The following is a 21,230-nucleotide window of genomic DNA, read 5'->3' as shown; positions in this document are numbered from 1 at the left end:
ATGTTTCCAATATCCTTTGTGAAAGTAGGAGGAAATCAACAGCCAGCCTGTTTACCAAAGAGCTGCAGAGTTGATGACCACTCCTGCTGCCCGAGGATGGGGGAAACAATATTTTGGTAACTGTTTCAAACTGCAGTTTTACGAAGGAAATAATCCAGGAAGCTATTATCTCCATGAGACTTTGAAACATTTATGTGATTGTGTTTGCTCATCTAGAAACAAGGGTGACACTGTCCATCCTGCATATACCTCAGGGTTGCTGCAAAGGAAAAAGTAAGATACTATTTGCAAAAGTCCTTTGAAAAATTCACTATATATGTCATGACTTGCTGAAGAACTCTGTCAAAAACAATACTGGGTTTTAAAACACTTCATCCATTTCTGCTAACACTAGATGAATGAGTTATCTTTGACAATATTAAAAATTTGTCATCAGATGACGATATGGCCTCCCAGTAAAAAATATTTAGCATTCTCTTTTCTTTAGAAATAATGGTATAAATTTAACACTTAATAGTTATATCAGTTAGTTAATTTTAAAACCAGCTCATTACTTTGCTAGCCTATTTCTACTATATAATCAATATATAGATGTATATATAAACAGGACCCATCAACAAATAGTCTCATCATCAAATATATATATTGATTGATAAATATATATATAAATACAAATATATATATATCATATATAGATATGATATTTTATTGTCCTGTACTTCCCAAAGTGGACAAGTAAAATGCAGAGAATGGGATTCAAGGATAAAGTGGATCCATGGTGCAGGATGAACTCACAATAGTTGCCTGTAGGAAACAGTAGCTGTTAGTTCAGGTTCCTGCAGCCCAAGTTTTGAACTCCCACTTCCTTACCAGATTTCCTTTTCAGTGCTGAGGCGGAAGCTTCTGGGTGGAACGCTTCCCTATTTCTGCGTTCCATGGAGTCCTCGCTGCTGATCTCTGCATAGAGGACACAAATCTGTTAGCGTTTCAGGGGGGCGCCAAAGAGCCCATGGACAGGAAAGCCCAGGATAAGAGCACTAGGAAGATCTAGAAGTTAAGTTCACTCACTCCCCCTGGTCTGTGCTCTAACATGTTTGGCCTGCAGGTTGCTCCAGGTCCTACACGAAAGGTGTGAGATTCAGGCACAGAAGGCAGCTGTGCCCATCCTGCAGCTCTTCTTACCCACAGTCACCCTGTCTCCCACCCCCATCCTCACTCTACCTCCGATATCCACGCCCCCTCTACTCCTTCTTTCATTCTCATTTTAATTCTTCACTTTCCTATTGGCTCAAACAATTTCCACTAATTACACCTGGTAATGGCATGTCTTTATAATTCTCCTTGTCTTCATGTGTCCCATTTTCTCTCCTCCAATGCATATATTGGTTTCTGGATTTTCTCCCTTTTCTTTAACTCCTACATCCATCACTTTCCTCTTTTGCATAGAAATAGCCTCTCTGATATCAGTACTTAAACCGATCATTTCTGCCTTTAGAGTTTTGCAATAATAGGGGACATTTCTCTGCTAAACTTGTTGCATAAGTGCTGGTCCCCTCCCCTTCCTACCTCTAACCAAGGCCACTAGGACTGCTTCTATGGGCCTTATGATGTTTCCTAGACCCTCAACTGTTACCATGATTCACATCAAACACTCCTTCAGTCAGCCTTACCTATTATGTCAGACTCCTTGTTACAACCACTCTTTGCTTGGGCTTCCCATTCAACTTCTGAACTAAAAAATGACTTTTTCTTCATTATGTCCACTGGTACTATAGGGCAGGAATTCACTGGGATTCCATGATTGTGTAGCTCTGCTCCTAGACAAAATTTCCAAAAAGAATTTCACTTGTCTCCCAAAAGGGAGTGAGCATGCTCACCACCATTAAGCCCTTCTCCCTGTGATCTCACTGCAAGGAGAGCTCCCCCACCCTCTCCTTTCCTGCTGCTATGTTCTGCCTTTCTTTTGTGCCTCTCTTAAATCTGGGGTTTTTGTTTTTTTATTTTTGTTTCTCCTTTTCAGAGGAGAGGCCTGTTTTTATCTGAGAAGGTTCCTGGACCATTTTCATCACCATGGACACCTTACTTCTCAATGGTGTTAGGAGCAGTCTCTTGTGCCCTCTTTGTGGAGACCGTCTCCTCCAGTCAGACAATGCTTGGTCCTCTCTCCACCAGTTCTTCATTCATTGTTCTTTACTCATTCTTGACATAGTCCTCTTGGTATCTCCCTATTTTTCTATTAATTGATATTTGTTTCCCTCTATATCTTTTTCTATTAATACTTATTTCTCTACACTTATTATAACATTGTGCACCAGGGCCCACCAGGGTCCAGGGTGAAGCAAAGTAGCTGTCTACAGCACAGGAGGTGCTGACAGTGAGATCCTCTTCACAGGCCTTTGGGTTCCTGCCTCATCCTGGATGTGACCCTGCTGTGCCCTATGTGAACCTTCAGTTTATCCATTCTCTGCAATGTTTCCCACTTTCTCCTATTGGGTTTCTTAATTATTTCCATAACCTGTGAATGACCTTTCTATATCAATTTTGTCTATGTTTTCTCCATCTTTAGCATTCCCATCATTACCAAAGTTCTACTCTTGTGACTGTATCCACTACACTGAGTCCCTCCACTTGCCTGTTCCCCTCCACACTCATCAAACCCAGTCACTTAGTCTTACCTGCTGGATCACACTGCTGAGCACGTTGTTCATTTGCTTGTTGGCTTTCTAGTGCATCATTGTTGTTACTGGTTATACCTGTTTCCATTGCAATTATCTCTTCTATTTCAGACAGTTTCTCTGAGAGTTCTTTATCATGTGGGGCTGTATATAGACAATATTTTGATGCATAGGTATTTTATTTGCTCCCTGCATCAATCAAGGTTCAGTAGGAAAATGCCAAGATCTCTAAGCTTTTAGAGCAGAGGCAGTTTAATCTAGGGGGTTGGTTACACAGTTAATGGAAGAGCTGAGAAGCCCAAATGGAAGAATGCAGCAACCCGAAAAATGGTCAATAGGGAGCTATGCGAGGGCTCTAGGATGAGGTTCTATGCCAAGTTCACCGGTAGGTAGAAGCCGGACTATGGCTGGCCAGTTTTATGGGAAGCCGTGTCATGGAGAGGTGCATCTACTGCCAGAATTGAGGCCTGAGAAAGTGACAACAAATACCTGGCTTCTCCCTTGCTCCCACTCTCCAGTCTCTTGCTTGTGTCTCCCAGGATAGGAACTGAACACAAAGCAGTATAAGGGAGCTGGCAAGCAGTCCACAGGGGTCAGTGGGCAGAGATAGCTAAGGAATGAACCCCTGAGTAAACCACCCAGGACCAGTGCACCCACTTCCCCTTAGTGAACCTCCTCGGCTCATTATCAATTCCACTGACACACCCCACTCTGTTCCCACCAACCCCAATAGTGTATGAATGAATAAACATTATTTTCAGTGCAGCTTGAAGTTTTTCATTTCATCTATCATCAATCTATTGATTGATATATATTGAATGTTTTATGTTTTTAAACATTACATTTTTGACTAGAAATAATTTCCTAAAAGTATCATGGTACTCTCAAAAATTATTCTGAAAAAAATTTTTTTCTTTTATAAAAATGTATTACTAACTTAGAACATCCTTCCTTTAGCAACACATCCTAGTAGAGGCTACATAATAAGGCCTCGTATGCTGTTTTAGAACAGCTCCAGGCCTGTTGCCCCAGAGACGAGGGGAGAGGATTTGCACGGGACTCACATGGTGTTCATGGTCCTGAGTGAGGGACCCAACAGGTGAGAGACCCTGGCCCAGGAGGAACACTCATCACCCCTAACCCGCCCCTTTCACTGTAGTGCTGGCTACCACTGGATGTGATGTTAAGCAAGGCTGCAGCATAGCCAAGCAAGACAGAGGCAGAAGACTTTGAAGCCAGGTGCACAGGCAATATAGGTCAAGGCCTAGGATGTCAGGAGCTGGCAGCATGTGCATTTAAGGGGTGTGGAAGGAGTGGCCCTCCAAGCAATCAGGAAAATGAGGACTCTGTTATCTAAACCTTTGGGGAAACTGCAGATACATAAGGGTATGTATCTGCATATCCTCAAAAAATGACCCTTATGGGCCATTAGTACTGAAAAGAAACTGCCCTCATTCCCCACAGCACATGCCAGTGTGGGGCAAGAAGAGCAAAATACCCCAAAACAGTTACTAGGAACACACCATTGTGATCTGAGGGATGTGGGCCATTCTGGGGAAAGCTTGGATATGAGTTCTCACCGGGTCCTAGGGGGAAGAAATTAGAAGTTTATTTCAGAAATTGAAGTATGGGTGGGGCTGTACTCCCCTAGTCCCATTTTAATCCTTATAAAGTGGAATTTCAAGATCCCCTCCCCTCATGTATCAATACAGAGCCCTCCTGGACCGGGAGGATCCCACCCCACTGTTACATCAGCTGCACCCCTGGCCTCAGTCAGGCCATCTCACTGAGATAATTCACGAGACACTTGGTAACTGGGGATGGCTTTTCCTCTCACCCCTGGCCACAATGAACCTGTTTTTGTTGTGAGAGCTGCCTTGACTTCTTCCAAAGTCTGTTGTCTCACCCCCACATCCCTTCACACCACACCCTCCCTCTGCATGTCTGTTTCTCAGCCTTGTTGGTCTTTGCACGAGGTTCAGGGTCTCAGTTTCCTGCACTCATTCTAGCTCCTGTATGTTTCTTTCTGTATGTCTCTCTCTGCATATATTTCTCTATTTTTTTCTCAGGTTTCTGTCTTTTCCATGAGGTTATCTGGGTGTGCACAGGTTTAGGAACACAGACTTGCCCATTTGACCCCAAGCCAATTGCATACATGCTCTTTCTAGATTTCAGCCACCTTTTCTACAGATGGTGACACTGTCTCCCAAGGGCAGCTGTGAGCACTATGTTCAATAAGTGAGCTCTTAATAATATGGTTGTTCTCTTGTGTCCTTTACTCCTTTCTCTTTTTTCATTTCCCTTCCTTCTCTCTTTCAAAGTACAGACAAGCCCTCCTCCACATCTTATCACTTCCCTTCTTCTCTCCCCATATGACTGCCCAACTCCTAGAATATTCCTGCACTTAAACAGCCTCCCCTACATTTAAATCAGTACCACTTTCTGTCATCATTAAGGATCTCCTCTGTGATGTTGACTGTGTGCCCACAGTTCCCAGTCCTTCACAGCTTCACACTGATCTTCTCTTCCAGGGTCTTTCTAAATCACAATTACTTCCAGGTCAGTATTCTCATTAAATCTGGTTTCCTGACTCACTGAGTTCCTGTTTCTTTGTTCTGGTTATTGGGTCCATGGTGTCTTGTCACAGCTGCTCCTCAGGGATCAACTGCTGGTCAGACTCTCATACGAACACCCTTCCCTGCCTTCTCCAAGCTCCTAGGCAGTTCTCCCCTGAACCCCAAAATCCAATCAGAACTCAAGCCCCACCTACCTTGTTCAAATTGTGATTGGGTATCAGGCCTCTCCTCATTTTCTTGTGCATCATTTTCTGAAAAAAAATTTTTGTCTGGTATCTCTGAAGAAAGGACAAAAACAAGAAGACAATTAGAAATCTCCATCAAGAATAGTGACATCATTTTAAATTACATATATAAGAATTTTCAGCCCTTGGGTCACTCAGTGCTTAGTGGGCCCCAGTCCTGATTGTGAAGGTCTCCTGGGACAGAAAGAGAATCCCCGACAAAGAAGCCTTTGTGCTTCCCACACAGAAAGAAACCACTTGAATGTCAGGACAAAGATATTGTGGATCCCTGGCCAGGGTGGGTCAGTTGGTTGGGCCAGCAAACGGAAAGGTCCCTTGTTTGATTCACCAACTGGGGCACATACCGAAGGTGACAAATTGGTGGTTCTTTTTGACATCAATATTTCTCTCTCTTCTTTCTCCCTTCCTCACCCTCTCTTTAGAATACGGAAATAAAAATTAAATTAAAAAAATGATGTTTTGGAAACACTGTGAACTTGTTACTCATGAAAAAGTTCAGCTGACCAAGAAAGTGTATATTAACATAAATAATGTTGTTTATTTTGAAATCTGTTTGCTGAAATGTTTAAATGTAAGAAAGAAACAGAGGGATTTCCTTTGGAGAAGAACAGAGATCTTAAAGCAGTTCACATGTACACAAAAGGAAAAGCCCACAGGTTTTAAAAATGTGACTGGACAGGAGAAGGTTTTGGCTTGATTAAGTCAGGGAGGATGAGTGCTTCCCAAAGAGACAAATCAGAGGACATGGGAGCAACTAGATGTCCTAGGGAGTCTCAGATCCTGGGACAAAGGAAGGACACTGTCTAAAGCTACAAGCAGGGAGTGAGTATTGGAGGACATCCCAAGAGGCCTCATCAGGGACCTGGGAGGCTGCCAAAGAGGGGAGAACATGGCAACAGCCCAGGGCCCCTGCACAGAGTTGACCCAGCAAACATTTTAGGAAGGAAATAAACCAAAAATCCCTGGGGTAGGTCTCTGCAGGGAGGCCAGAGTGGAGCCTGAGGGAGCAATGAGCCCATATGTCTTAAGGCTGGTGGTAAGGGCACCTCCTGGGGCAGTAAACCTGTACTTATAAACCTTATAAACCTATACTATCTTCTTACTATGTAGCAAATAACATGAAATTCTTCAGGTTTAGAAGCCAGACCTTCCAAAATCTCTTTTCAAACTTGTCCCTCTTGAATCAGCTCCCACAGTCTGCCCCTCACTCTGACATGATCTGATCTGTGCTTGTTCTGCAGACACAGGGGACCTTTCCCATTCTGCCTGTTCCTGCACCAGCTGCACTTGTCAGTGCAACACAGTCCTCTTCCTGCGGTTCTCCATGGTGACTTGGGGATCTTCGTGAGACAAAAACTCCTTTAGGATAAAAAATGTTCTAGGCAAGTCAATCAAAAAATTTTGGAGAACCTTTTGTTTACTGAGGACCAATAAAGAAATATAAAATCATGGCTGCTCAGGAAAGGAGAGAATCAAACCTGCAGTTTTTGTATAATATCAAAATAACCACACCTCTGGCAGAGCAATTGCTTTTGTGATTATTTGATTGTTGATCACACGTGTTGCAGGGAATGTGTTAATAAAATCATTTCTTCTTCTTTAAGAGCAAATTGAAGTTAATTGTCTTACTCATTACTTTGGCAACCTGGTGAAGGTGGCCTCTCTTCTGTGTTACTAGGCCAACACTGAGCTTAGAGTTAAAATGAGCAGTGACACTAGGTAGGTAAATTGGGTGTGTACTAGCAGGGACTAAATGCAAACTCTAAGCCATTTTTGGTCTTTCTCCAATGCGGTGGCCCTTGCAAGTTGGCTCTTTCCTCATGGAGTTGTGGAAGGTTATGACTACAGAGTTGTCACACAAGATATTCACTTGCATGGACATGGTGTGGCCAAATCAGGGTGGATCCTGCACCCACAGCTAAGCTGTCACTCAAGGCAGGTAGTAGTCAATCTGGTGGACTGCTGTGTGGACTGCTGCATAGGGTCTCACAGGAGAGTAGCAACAGATGCTGTCTATTGGGATGTTATGCTTCTTGTCATTTGCCCTTCTCAGTAAATCTGATGAAAATGTGGCTCTGGTTATACTATAAGTCTAAATGTCTCATTAAGCAGAACCTGGATGGGCATTATACTGTATCCATTATATTAGGAGCTTTGAGAAGCTCCTAATATACGTTTAGTATGTTAATAAACATAGTACGTTTGTTTTCCTGACTGTTATATCCCCGCTGCCCAGCACTGTGCGTGGCACATGGTAGAGGCTCAATATATACCTGTGGGAAGAAATTGGCCCCGGACATCAAAAAGTAGGTAATAAACCTAATTACCATTTTTGAAGATTTCATAAATATGATTTAAATCAGGGTTTCTTTTCAAGGTGAACTCGTCGAACAGTATTTTCAGAAGGGATGGTTTAAATTTCTTCTGTGCTTCAGTGAGAACTTTGTATACAACTTCTTCAATGCGATGACCTTTTTTAAAAGTTTCTTTAGACACCTTAAACATAGCAAATGAGGAAATATAAACACAGACTTCCAAGTTATAGAGGAGCCCTAGAAAGTGAATTTGTTGCAATATATTACAGCTTTTCTGCACAGGTATCTTCTCATGTATACTTTTAGAATGCTGCATGGCTACTAAGTGGAACGACTGAATCCTTCCTCCTTGAAAATGCCCATTTGTGAATCTGATCTTGTTATTCTCATTTACATCAGATGGAAGGAGGAGTAATTTTGAAGAACAAAAATGATTCAAAGTTAAATGATGTGTAGCCCTTGCAGAGCCTGGCCAAATGTTTTAGCAATTGACTTAGCAGGTGATGGGCTGATGTTCTATTGGCTGGACAACCCTTGTCCCTTTCCTAGGACCGACTTTGCCTGGAAAGGCTCGGAGAAGCCAGGTGGTGATTTTCCTCTTCCTGCAAACTTTGCCATAAAGTAAACATATTCATAGGGAGAGAGAAGACTTGCATCTCTATATCTCCACCTATGTCTTTCACTAAAATTAACCTAAATTCAAAGACTTCAGAAATACCAACAGAAAAGAAAAAAAGGAATAAAAAAGGAAAGGAAATTGAAAACTTTTGGAGAAAAAATAGCAAGAACGTACTTTCAAATTTGTTCTAACAAGACATTTATTCTCCGGGGATTTTAATGTTCTCACGTCTAAGTAGTTAAATGGTGCTCATTGAAATGAAATATTTTTGTCAATTATTATTCCATTAAATAAAATCTTTAAACTTATTAATCTATTCATTAAAATTACTTTTAATTCCTAGTTTATGCTATATTGTATGTATAACTCCTACAAGGCATTGTACATCTATGGAGCCCACCTGCTTCAGATCCAGCCTACCTCAGGGCTATTCACCCAATTGTAGGGGGCACAAGGAGGTACACAGAAGCACATGGGGCAATGTTCCCTCGGTTAACATCAGGACTGTTTCCAGTAGTGCCTGCTTCTCTTCTCCCTTCTGACCTTGTAGGAACACTTACAGCAGTACATGAGAAGGTCCCCACTCACAGAAGACTCCTCAGTAGTCTTGTTGTGTCTGACATTTGACTCCAAAATATCAAGGCAAAATTCAGTTTACAGCTGGTAGCACCAGATTGTGACAAAGTAAACCTCACTTACATCATACATTTCACTGGTGATGAAGTCATGGTCATGGAGAAGTTCAAAGAAAGGAAATGAATCTTTTATCTTATGTGAAATCGCCACCTTGTGCTTTCTGAAGAGGTTCAGTGATATCTTCTCTATGCTTTTGTCTGTGTTCTGGGCTTCTGCAGACATACTAGGAAGAGGGGATACCATGATAAAACAATCATCAGGATTTTGGTATGCTGCAACATTTTATATATGAAAGACAGGCTGTGAAGAACCAAGCTATATAAAACAAATGGTCCTGACTAGAGATTAGAACAAATAGAATTGAATCAATAGGCAAAGCTCTAATAAAGTGAAACATGGTGGATTAGAAAGATGTACACAATACTGAAAAATTCCAGCCCATCCTGATCAAAACCTTTGTAAAGTTATTGTCTCCTAAACATACTTAGACTTTTTAATGAAAAATGTTGTAATTTGTGCAAAAGTGAAATGCAGTAAACAGATCATTCACAGAGGAATACCAAACAATTGAATAAAAATGGAATCTCAGCTTAAAAATGCATCTTAATTAACACCTAAAAGAAAATAAATCTCAAAAAGATAAAAACAAGGTGCTCCCTCTCTGACCTACAGCAATTAAGAGAAATACCATCCTGCATTATAAAACTAATTTATAAATGATATGATGTTGTACATAATGATATAAGGCATAAACTGAAATTTCACATGAATATCAATCATTTCTCCTGTTTTGTGCTAATATATATCTGTCTGTGCTATTGTTGTATTTAATGAGTTGTTTTAGTCATCTGAATTTCAGAAATGGCTGCTGTTTTCTGTGAAATTAGTTGTCAACCTGAGTCTATAATTCTGCTTCTTAGTCAATCATTTCATTGCTCTGATAATTATCTTTTAATAGACATTTTGTATTTCTAAATGTCATGAAGCCTCATATGCTTCCTTTTTTAAATCAGAAAAAAATGTTGGCTCTTCCTAGTACCCACCGTGCATCAGGAAATAAAATAGTCATATTATTGTGTCAATTCTGTAAAAAACAAGTTTCTGGTTCAAGATTTTTAATTGAATATGAGCTTTTGCTTTCTGTCTTATTAAAAATGCCACTAAAATGATAATTAAAAATTGATTTCACGACGAGGAAGAGAATGGCTGGGACAGTGACAAATGAGAAATTTCAACAACATAAAAAGGTCAGAGGGCCATTAGTTGCTATTGTGAGTGAAGGGTGGGTGCTGCCAGCAGTCAGGAGGCAACCCTGTGCCCTACGGAGTCTTGAAGGCAGTGGAGACTGAAAGGAGACACGATGCTGAAAACCAAGATGTTATTTGAAAAATGAAGAACAGGGCGATGTACCCTCCACCACTCATCCTGCATCCTGACCAGCTGGAGCCAGGCAACCTCTCTGTGGCAAACCTTAGTGTCCTTTCTGTCACCATATGTTACTGTTGCCTGTTACTACATTCATACCTGGAATCGTACATCATGTGCTCTTTTGTGTCTGACTTCTTTTGCTCATCATCTACGCTCTTGTGTGATTGGAAGATTTCTCCTCTTATTGTTCAGTGGTATTCCATTGTGAGTGTCTACCAGAATTCATTTAGTCATTTTCTGGCTAATGGACATCTGAGTTGGTTCCAGTTTAGTATGGGTATGAATAAAACTGCTGTTCTTGTATAAATCTTTGTGTAGTACATTTTTGTTTTTCTTGGGCAAATAACTAGGAGTGGAATTTCTGGTTAATCGTTTAGGAGTACATTTAACCTTTTTCATACATGAGAAACTGTTTTTCAAAGTTTATTAGAAATAGCCTTTCTACTGTAGTCATTTCAGTGTGCTCTGTGGTATCTCATAGTTTTAAAAAAATTTTATTGTTGTTGTTCAAGTACAGTTGTCTCCATTTTCCCCCACCCCACCCAACTCCACCTCCCACCCTCAATTCTACCCCTCTTGCCTTTTGACTATGTTTATTTAATGACTAATGATGTTGGAAACATTTCATATGCTCATTAAAATTCATGTACCTTTTTGTATGAAGTGTTTGTTCAGGTGTATGGCCCATATATATTGAGTTGACTCTTACTTAAAGATGTGTATAAGTTTGTTTTATATTTTAGATATAAGCATTTTACTTAAAATAGTCATGGTAAAATTTTTTTCCCAATCTGTGCTTTGCCTTTCACTTTTTTTCAGCTCTGTCTTATGATGAGGAGAAATTTTAAGGGTGATAAAGTTCAATCTGTCCATTCTTTCTCTTTTGTGGTAAATGACTTTAGTATACTATCTAAGATAGTATACTAAATTTTTAAGGGTGATAAAGTTCAATCTGTCCATTCTTTCTCTTTTGTGGTAAATGACTTTAGTATACTATCTAAGATATCTAAGATATCTTTGTCTATTCCAAGTTTGTAAGTGTATTCAAAAGCCAACATGTCTAAATCTGGATTTTCTCTTCTGTACCGTTGATCTATTTGCCTGTCCTTATGTCAGTAAAACTGTGGCTCAATAACTATAGCTTATAGAAAGTCTTGAATTCAGTTGAAAGGAGATGGTCTTGAGTTTTCTGGATCTTTTGCTTTCCCACACATATCTTTAGAATCGATTTGTCAGTTTTGGCAAGATAAGTCTTCTGGATATTTATTGTGTTTGTGTTTAATCTATAGATAAATTTGCTGAGAATTGATATCTTAACTACATTCAGCTCCAATTTGTTAACATAGCAACACTCTCCATTTATGAAGTTTTCCTTCATTTTTACTTGCCAGTGCTTATAGTTTTCAGCACAGATGTCACATATATCTTTTCTTAAACTTATCCTTTTTGATACTCTTTAATTTTTTCTTTTTTAGTCCTTACCTGAGGAAATTTTTAAACATTTCTTTTTGGAAAGAGAGGAAGGGAGAGAAAAGAAAGAACTAGAGAGATCATGGCAGAGAGAGAAGGAAAGGGAGGGAGAAATATTGATGTCAGAGAGAGACATTGATTGGTTGCTTTCTCCTATATATCCCAACTGGAGATCAAACCTGCAACCTCTTTGTGCCCTGACTGGGAATTGAACCTGCAACCCTTTGGTCTACAAGACAACACTCCCCAAAAGTGAGCCACACCAGCCAGAGTTAGATGCTAATTTAAATGGTATTGATTTTTTAATTGTTGGTTACTATTGTAGAAAAGGGGCATTGCTTAAAAAAAATTAACCATGTATCTATAACCTTTCTAATTCACCTGTGAGTTTTTGTAAAGTATTACAGATTTACTTTGGATTTAATAGAAAGAAATCTTGACATTAATAAAAAACTCCTTTGATTTTTGATTTCCAACAATTATTTCTTCTTCTTTTCTTATTGCTGTGGTTAGAAGTTTAACTTCACTGTTGAAGAGAAGCTGTGAGATCTTACTTCCTGGTCTTGTTTCCAATCTTTGAAAAAAAATTCATTATTACTATTAAGTATAAGTTTTGTTCAGCCTTTTTGCATATATATTTGAATGAGACTGAGGGAGTTTATAGTTATTGCTAGTTTGTGGAAGTTTATCAGAAATAGATGTTCAATTTTATCAGATATATCCACTGAAATATTTATATGGTTTTCCTTCTTTAGTATTTAATAGTAAATTTCATAGATCTATTTCTGCAGCCTCTTCTTAAGCTGCAATATATATTGACAAGTCCACAGACTTTTGAGAAAATTCTTCAATGTCAGAATGACAGAATAAAAATTATTTTTAAGTTATTCTGTGACCTTTAGGAGGAAGCCCAGAGATTTTCTCCTAAAGAAACATTTTTAGAGTAATATGAGAATTTATATTGCACAACATGATGCAAAGAAAATAGAACTACTATGAAAAAAAGGTAGAAATCTTACATATATTTTAAATGCTTTTAGAAATATAAATTATTTAATGATTTTAAAATAAAACTGAGCAAATATCCCACAAAATTGGGTAAAGAGATTAAAATGGAATAAAAGTAATTTGAGAGAAAGTATAAGAAGGTAAGCCTTAACACACAATTTAATAGCCATGTAATTGCAGTCAAGACAGCTGGACAGAGAAAATGGAGAGGAGGAACATACCAAAGGAATCATTTAAGGAGACACCACGGAATAGAATTTTTTTGAAAGGGCACAGTTGGGTATTTTAAACAAATGAATTTTAAAAGAACCTCCAAGGTACATTGTTATGAAATAACAGCACCTGAAAAACAAAGAGAAAGACATAAAGCTTCCAGAAATAACTTAGAAACAGGAGCCCTGTGGAGGAGTGATGGAGCATAGCTGAGACGGCTCTTCCGCAACAGTGGCTGGAGAGCCAGGCTTTCAGATCTCAGAGTGGATCACATGTGGGGCTGAGAGATTTTACTTGTGAAATTCCATTTTTGATGTTTTTCCTAAACTTTCATTATTCTCTTTATACACGTATACACAAACATTTATAGATTTTATTTATCTATTTATTTAAACCTTTAAAAATTGTTGTTCAAGTACAGTTGCCTCCATTTCCCCCCCTCACTACTCCCTACCCAACCTGGCCATTCCCACTTCCCACTGTTGATCCTGCCCTCCTTTGGTTTTGTCCATGTGTCCTTTACAGTTTTTATAATAAAAATTTACAAGTGCTTTTAAACTTTTCTGCAATCGCTATTATACTTTTGGCTTGTTTTCTACCTAGCAGGTTTTTCCTTCTTTTCCATCTCCATCAGTGTCCCCACCTCCACCACATAACTTATTTAAATTACTTTGCATGGATTCTTCCCTAAGTGTCCATAAACATGTAGTTTCATCTACCCTTATCTATAGCCTAGCCATATCTTCTAAAACGTTTTGTCATCATATGATATTATGACATTATATGATTTTCTTTTTCTGCATCATACATTTTTCTGCAATATACACCCTTTTCTGAATCACATTTGTTTTATACATATACATCTTGCAAAAAATTTTTAAGTCATCTAGTATGGTTTTAGATTTTGTGTATGTTTGTTTCATGAATGTTTCATATTCAGCAGCATCCTTATAAATTTATGAAAATACTTAGGATAAGTTCCAGAAAATCAGAAAAGTAAACCAGTAGTGAGGAAGATGTAAAAAATCAAAACACAGTGAGTCTAACCCAGGAGACAATAGAAAGAAGTGCAAGAAGGCAGCCTGGCTGCAGACCAAACAGGTCAGATTGGAGCAAGTGATGGTTACAGCATATAGACAAGTGTAATGAGTAGCAGCAATGTCAGAAGGAAGGGGAGGAAAATATTGCAAATAGTCTGCTATAAGGTACAAGAACTACAGGTGGAATGGTGTAAAATGCATATTGAGTTACTACTGTTTCAGGCAAACACTGAAAACATTTAAAAAGAACTAAATTGATATGTTAATAAACTGGATAAATGAAATAATGTAACATGCTAAATTAAAACCAGAGGTGGTATAAAAAGGGGTGAAAAGGAAGAAAGACCAAATGCAATGACTAAAGAACTGTTACAAACATGATAGATATTAATTCAATTTATTAGTAATTACCTTCAATGTGAATGGTCTTAACACTCCAATTAAAAAACAGAGATTACATATGAAAGAAGTGAAGGGATTAGCCAGAGTACATACATGCACAATCCATAGACACGGACAACAGTGGGGTGATGGCCAGAGGGAAGGGGAAGGAAGGGCTGGGTGGAGGTGGGCAAAGAGGAGGAAATGTGGAAATCAGTGTTAGCGTCAGCAATAAAAATAAAGATTATTAAACAGGTTATCAAAGTGACTAAAAAAATAAAACTATACCTTCTCAACAAAATAAACCTTTAAATATGAAGATTCATGTTAAGAATGGAGAAAAAGATATCATGGTGACACTAATCGAGATATGGAGTAATTATATTATTTTCACACAAAAAGATTCAGAACAGGAAAAATTATGAAGGAGCAAGAAGACATTCCATATGAAACAGGGGTCTGTTTTCCAAGAAGACTTTATGACCCTTAACATGCATTTACCTAAACACACATTATTGAATTACATAAGGTAACAATTGAAAGAACTACAAGCATAAATAAATAAATCTACTATTAGAGTTTGATGCTTTCAATATCCACTTTTAGTAATTTATAGACTTAGCAGGCAGAGAATTAATAAAAACATATTTGATCTGATCATCATTGTCAATCAAATTGATTATTTGACATGCATGAAATATTCCGTTTCACAACACTGAATACACATATTTCTCATAATAAGAGGGAAAACTCACCTTCACCAAGACTGATGATATTTTGGGTCATAAAGCACACATTAACAAGTGTAAAAGAATGGAAATCATAAAGAGTATGTGCTCAGACAACAAAGAAATTAAGCTAGAAATCAATATCAGAGATATAAATGGAAATTTCTCAAATATTAGGAGATAAAAAATACTTCTAAATAACATATGGGTCAAAGAAGAAGTCTCAAGAGAAACTTTAAAGTTATTTGAACTAAATGAAAATGAACATGCAATTTATCAAAATTTGATGATATAAAAAAAGCAGTAATTAGTGGGAAATACATTCTATTAAACACATATGTTAAAAAAGATCTAAAATTAAAAAACTTATGTTTCTCACTTAGGAAAGCAGTAATATAAGAGCATGAAGAGAGGAATTTAAACCTAAAGTGGAAGAAATGGAATAAAATAAGAATTTAATAAGAAAATAATCAGTGAAATTGGAAATAGAAAAAATAGAGAAAAATTCACAATACCTAATGCTGCTTCTTGGAAAAGATCAATAAAATTAATAAACTTTAACACGATCTAATAAGAAAAACAGAGAAAAGACACAAAATGCCAATATTAGAAGCCTAAGTATGATAATTACAACCAATCCCATGGAAATTAAAAGCATTTGAAAGAATACTGTGACAAATCTATGTGTGTAATTTTGGTAATTTCAATAAAATGAGCCAAATCCTTGAAAGATACAAACTACAAAAATTCATACAAGTACAAATAGTCCATTCAAATAGCCTTATATCTATATTAAAAAAATGAATGGATAATTAACACTTTGACTTTGAAAAATGTAAGCATCAGGCTCAGATAGTTTCACTGGTGAACATACTAAACATTGAACTAAGATATTATACCAGTTCTTTAAGCCTTGCCCAGAAAATAGAAGCAGAGGGAACACTTTTGACTCCTTCCATGAGTCCAGCAATACTGCAATACCAAAAACAGAGAAAGACTGACCACAAACCTATAACTCATATGAATAGAGATGCAAAGATTTTCACCAAAATATTAGCAAATTGCATTTTCTACAGCACTCTATAGAAAAATTATACTCATGACCACATGGAATTTACTCCAGATATGTAAGGCTGGTTTAATATTCCAGATCAACCAATGTAATCCACCATATCAAGAGGCTGAAGAAGAAAAATGGAGTGATCATGTCAATTGATGCAGAAAGTTCATTTGACAAAATCTACTTCCATTCATGTAAAAACTCCTAGCAAACTGGACATAAAAAGGAACTTCCTCAACTGGAGAAAGAACATTCACAAGAAATCTGTAGCTAATATCAGACTTACTGTTAAGAAACTGCACCCTTTCCTCCTAAAATCAGGAAAAAGAAAGATGTTCCCTTTATAAGTCCTATTCAATATTGTATTGGATGGCATACTAGAAAATGAAAATGAAATTAAAATTATAGAGTTTGGAAGAAATAAAACTGTCTTTGCATATGATGTAATTGTCTATGCAGAAAATATCTCAGTGAATTCACCAATATCTAACTAAAGTAATAAGTAAGTACAGCATGGACAAAGTATGCAAAGTAATATAAAAATGTTAATGGCTTTTATATATACCATCATTGAAAAATTGGAATTCACTATTAAATTAGACAATACCATTAACAACAGCACCAAAATATAAAAAACCTAGGTTTGTACTTAATAAAATGTATAAAGAATCAGTAGGCAGAAAGATAATCTAGAAAAAAGAAGAATTTTATTTTGCAAAATAAAACCGTTTCAATGTAAGGTTTGAAAGTATAATAACAAACTTGAAGTATTAAGCTGAGTGTTAAAGAAAAATTAGAGTTAAATGACTTGTTTTAAATGTCAGAAACTCGAATAATATAGTTTCAAATTCAAAACTAACAATTGTAAAAATACAGATTAAAAATCATTTAATAGACTTCTGGCCAAGATGGAGGTATAGATAGATACACTGTGCCTCCTTGCACAACCAAAACAAGAAAAACAACAAATTTAAAAATAAAAAACAACTATAACTGACAGAAAATAGAAATGTATTGAAGTCTGACAACCAAGGAGTTAAAAAAGAAATTCATCCAGACCGGTAGGAGGGGCTGAGATGGGCAGCTGGGTGGAGAGGAAGCCTGGCAAGGCAGGGGCTGGAGGACCACGACAGGCAAGGTGGTGGCTGGCAGACTGGGAAGTCCAACATGTGCATGCATATAAACCAGGAGAAACAACTGGCAAATGAGACAGATAGCACAACCCAGGGTTCTAGTGAGGGGAAATAAAGCCTCAGAACCTCTGACTGAAAACACCTGTGGGGTTGTAGCTGCAGGAAAAACTCCCAGCCTCACAGGAACTCTCTGTGAGAGTTCATTGGAGAGACCCACAGAGTCCTGGAACATATACAACCCCCCTCCACCCAGGAATCAGCACCAGAAGGCCCCAGTTTGATTGTGGGTAGCAGGGGAAGTGACTGAAAGCCAGCAGAAAGCTGAGCAAACTGCATCATCCTCCCTGGGACCCCAACCCCAAAGACAGTGCCACAATGCAGCCACCTAGGTTGCTCAGCCCTGATGAATACCTGAGGCTCTGCCCCTTACTATGTAACAAGTGTGCCAAGACAAAAAAAAATGGCCCAAATGAAAGAACAGATCAGAGCTCCCGAAAAAATACAACTAAACTAAGAAGAGATAGCCAGCCTATCAGACACACAGTTCAAAACACTGGTAATCAGGATGCTCACAGAAATGGTGGAGTATGGTTGCAAAATAGAGGAAGAAGTGAAGGCTATGAAAAGTGAAATAAAGGAAAATGTACAGGGAACCAACAGTGATGGGAAGGAAACTGGGACTCAAAATCAACTGTTCGGATCATAAGGAAGAAACAAACATTCAACTAGAACAGAATGAAGAAACAAGAACTCAAAAAAATAAGGAGAGGGTTTGGAACCTCCAGGACAACTTTAAATGTTCCAATATCTTAATCATAGGGGTGCCAGAAGGAGAAGAGGAAGACCAAGAGATTGAAAACTTATTTGAACAAATAATGAAGGAGAACTTCCCCAATCTGGTCAAGGAAATAGACTTCTAGGAAGTCCAGGAAGCTCAGAGAGTCCCAAAGAAGTTGGACCCAAGGAAGCACAGACCAAGGCACATCATAATTACATTACCCAAGGTTAGAGATAAGGAGAGAATCTTAGAAGCAGCAAGAGAAAAGGAGACAGTTACCTACAAAGGAGTTCCCATATGACTATCAGCTGATTTCTCAAAGGAAACCTTACAGGCAAGAAGGGGCTGGAGAGAAGTATTCAAAGTCATGAAAGGCAAGGACCTACATCCAAGATTATTTTATCCAGCAAAGCTATTGTTTAGAATGGAAGGGCAGATACAGTCCTTCCAAGATAATGTAAAGTTCAAGGAGTTCATCATCAACAAGCCCTTATTATATGAAATGTTAAAGGAACTTATCTAAGAAAAAGAAGAAGATAAAAATAGGAGCAGTAAAATGACAACAAACTCACAACAATCAATAACTGAACCTAAAAATAAAAAGAAAAACAAAATAAGCAAACAACTAAAACAGGAACAGAATCACAGAAATTGAAATAACATGGAAGGTTATTAGCGGGGAAGGGGAGGGGAGAAATGGGGGAAAAGGTACAGGGAATAAGCAGCACAAACAGTAGATAGAAAACAGGGGGAGGTTAAGAATAGTACAGGAAATGTAGAAGCCAAAGAACTTACATGTATGACCCATGGACATGAACTAAAGGGGCGGAATGCAGGTGGGAGAGGGTGTGTAGGGTGGAAGGGAATAAAGGGGAAAAAATGGGACAACTGTAATAGCATCATCAATAAACTATACTTAAATATAATGAAAAAATAAAAAATAAAAACAGTTTCGGAGTGTGTAGCAGACTCTCCCTTATCATTAAAGGAAGAACAATCACCTCAACTGATTACATTGGAGAAAAATAAACTGGCAATTCATAGAAGAGGCAATTTAATTGGCGAATAGAGGTGAAGACCCGTTGAAGCTCCCATGCAGTCAAAGAATGCAAATTGACGGCTGCATCCAGTGGTAGGAGAATATAGTGGTTCAGCTACAAGGAAGGCAATTTGGTAGGGCCTATAAATAATTAAATATTAGGACCCCTTGCCTCAACAATTTTACCTTTTGGTTTTTGACACAAGACAAATACTTGTATATATGCGAAACATAACTATATAACTGATGTTATTGCCTATTTTTGGTAATATGAGCAATTAAAAAGAACACAAATGGTTTAAATGGAGCATAATTTAAAAATTATGGTGCATCAGCTCCAAGAAGTAGTATGCAATGTTAATAAGAAATGAGGTAGATGTAATATTTAGTCACTTGAAAAAAACCTCTAATGAGTTTAATATTAAAGTTTAAAAAATGGAAAATACAGAATGGTGCGTACAACAATATAATCTTGTCCATTAAAAAACAAGACACAAATTATACACTTAGGAAAACAAGTCATGTGTGTAACTACATAGAAGAGAAAAAGGCTGTGCCCACAACACTCAGCAGGACCAGGACTGGAAGCTGCAGGGGGTGGGCAGTGAAAAGGACTTTCCCCCTTTATATACATGTTATTTGAATATTTATGACCAGCAATGTTTAATGTGGTTTTTTTTTTGTATTAAAAAATCAAACAATGAAACATATTAAGTAATGTTATTTCTGGCTGGTTAGTAAAGGTAAGATTTCTAGACTTTTTCTTGTCAGAGGTAGAATCCACCCAGAGCGGAAAATCGAAGTGCAAATGAAAACACCAGCCTTCCCTGGGTTTTGTCATCTTGGTCCCTCCTCTTCCTTTGACGTCCTTAGATCAAGATTCCCAGAGGAAGAATCAGACCCACAACCAGAGATGAGAATATGCTGGGTGCTGACCCGTCCCCAGGTCAGGTCTGAGGACGAGGCACCCAGATTTGAAAAGTCAGATGCTTACCCTGAATTTTGTATTTTCTAAAGTACTTTCTTTGAAATGATCTAGGTGAAGGTAGAGGGGGCCTAAGGGAACGAGAGGGTTCAGAGGTCTTGAGAAAAAAACAATTCACTGCCTCAAAACCTCAGGAAGCACAACCCAGTTTAGATGGCTCTGGAGCAGTAGGTGTAAGATAAGAGTCCTGTGGGCTGTGGCAGCTGCGCTCACACCGGCGGCTGTCCCTCTGCAGTTTAAAGATCCTATTCCCTCACTACATATTCCTGCATTTCATTACACTGCACGTGAGTGTTCTTGTAAAGCTGGACTAAAGTCAAGGTTTCTATGAGTGTCTAATGACAGAGTGTCTAATGACAGGCACTAAAGCAGCCGCACCGCCAGAGAGAAAGTTAAAGGAAGACAGAGACTGACCTGGTGCTGAAGTTGCTGTCCCCAGTGACCTTCGTCTTGCCCTTGGCTCTGCCTGGGCCTCTGACCCCTACCGTGTCCCCAACCTGGTTTCAGCCTAGATGGCACTGAGCAGGAAGTCTGTAACTTACTCTGAGAAGGCTCCACCCAAAAGGGAAATGAGAAGTGAAAATAACTTTTGGAGTGTTGTCAGACATGTCTCCCTCCTCCTGCAGCTTGACATGACTCTCAGCCATCAATTGGGACATGTTGCAGCAGAAGTGGAAAACAAGGAGGGACAGTCAGGGTCTAGAGGGGTGGGCGAAGAGGACACATAGCAATGAGCAGTCCTGCCCTGCAGGATTTCCCGTTTGTGCAAAGATACAAAATCATCAGTGAACCCCACTGTTCTCACAGCCCTGACTTTCTGAGAGGGTGCAGAGGAACAAAGTTAGGTGAGTTAGGTCTCCGTGTTCAGACACAGGGCTGGAGAAGCACCATTTTTGGAGTG

General features: G+C 38.5%; 1 protein-coding gene across 2 annotated transcripts in view; it reads right to left on the bottom strand.

Moving 5' to 3' along the window:
- LOC119054319 (nuclear body protein SP140-like protein) overlaps positions 1 to 20,846 on the bottom strand; it is a 58,658-nt gene extending 37,812 nt beyond the window's left edge. The window contains exons 1-8 of one of the 2 annotated variants that reach the window (XM_037152194.2): positions 20,744 to 20,846; positions 9,130 to 9,289; positions 7,824 to 7,992; positions 5,446 to 5,529; positions 4,199 to 4,261; positions 2,676 to 2,819; positions 1,671 to 1,817; positions 871 to 957 (exon numbers count right to left, since the gene is read on the bottom strand). In XM_037152194.2, the coding sequence (XP_037008089.2) occupies positions 871 to 957; positions 1,671 to 1,817; positions 2,676 to 2,819; positions 4,199 to 4,261; positions 5,446 to 5,529; positions 7,824 to 7,992; positions 9,130 to 9,288 (853 nt within the window). In that variant the 5' untranslated portion in view covers position 9,289; positions 20,744 to 20,846. The remainder of the gene's footprint in view (positions 1 to 870; positions 958 to 1,670; positions 1,818 to 2,675; positions 2,820 to 4,198; positions 4,262 to 5,445; positions 5,530 to 7,823; positions 7,993 to 9,129; positions 9,290 to 20,743) is intronic. The other variant, XM_053655281.1, reaches the window with a different exon arrangement.
- Positions 20,847 to 21,230: the final 384 nt, after the last annotated feature.

Source organism: Artibeus jamaicensis, unplaced genomic scaffold (genome assembly GCF_021234435.1).
Source record: "Artibeus jamaicensis isolate MK-2021 breed Jamaican fruit bat unplaced genomic scaffold, CSHL_Jam_final contig_944, whole genome shotgun sequence".
Classification (NCBI taxonomy): domain Eukaryota; kingdom Metazoa; phylum Chordata; class Mammalia; order Chiroptera; family Phyllostomidae; genus Artibeus; species Artibeus jamaicensis.
The sequence above is the reverse complement of the archived record's forward strand: the minus strand, read 5'-3'. Positions and strand labels throughout refer to the sequence as shown.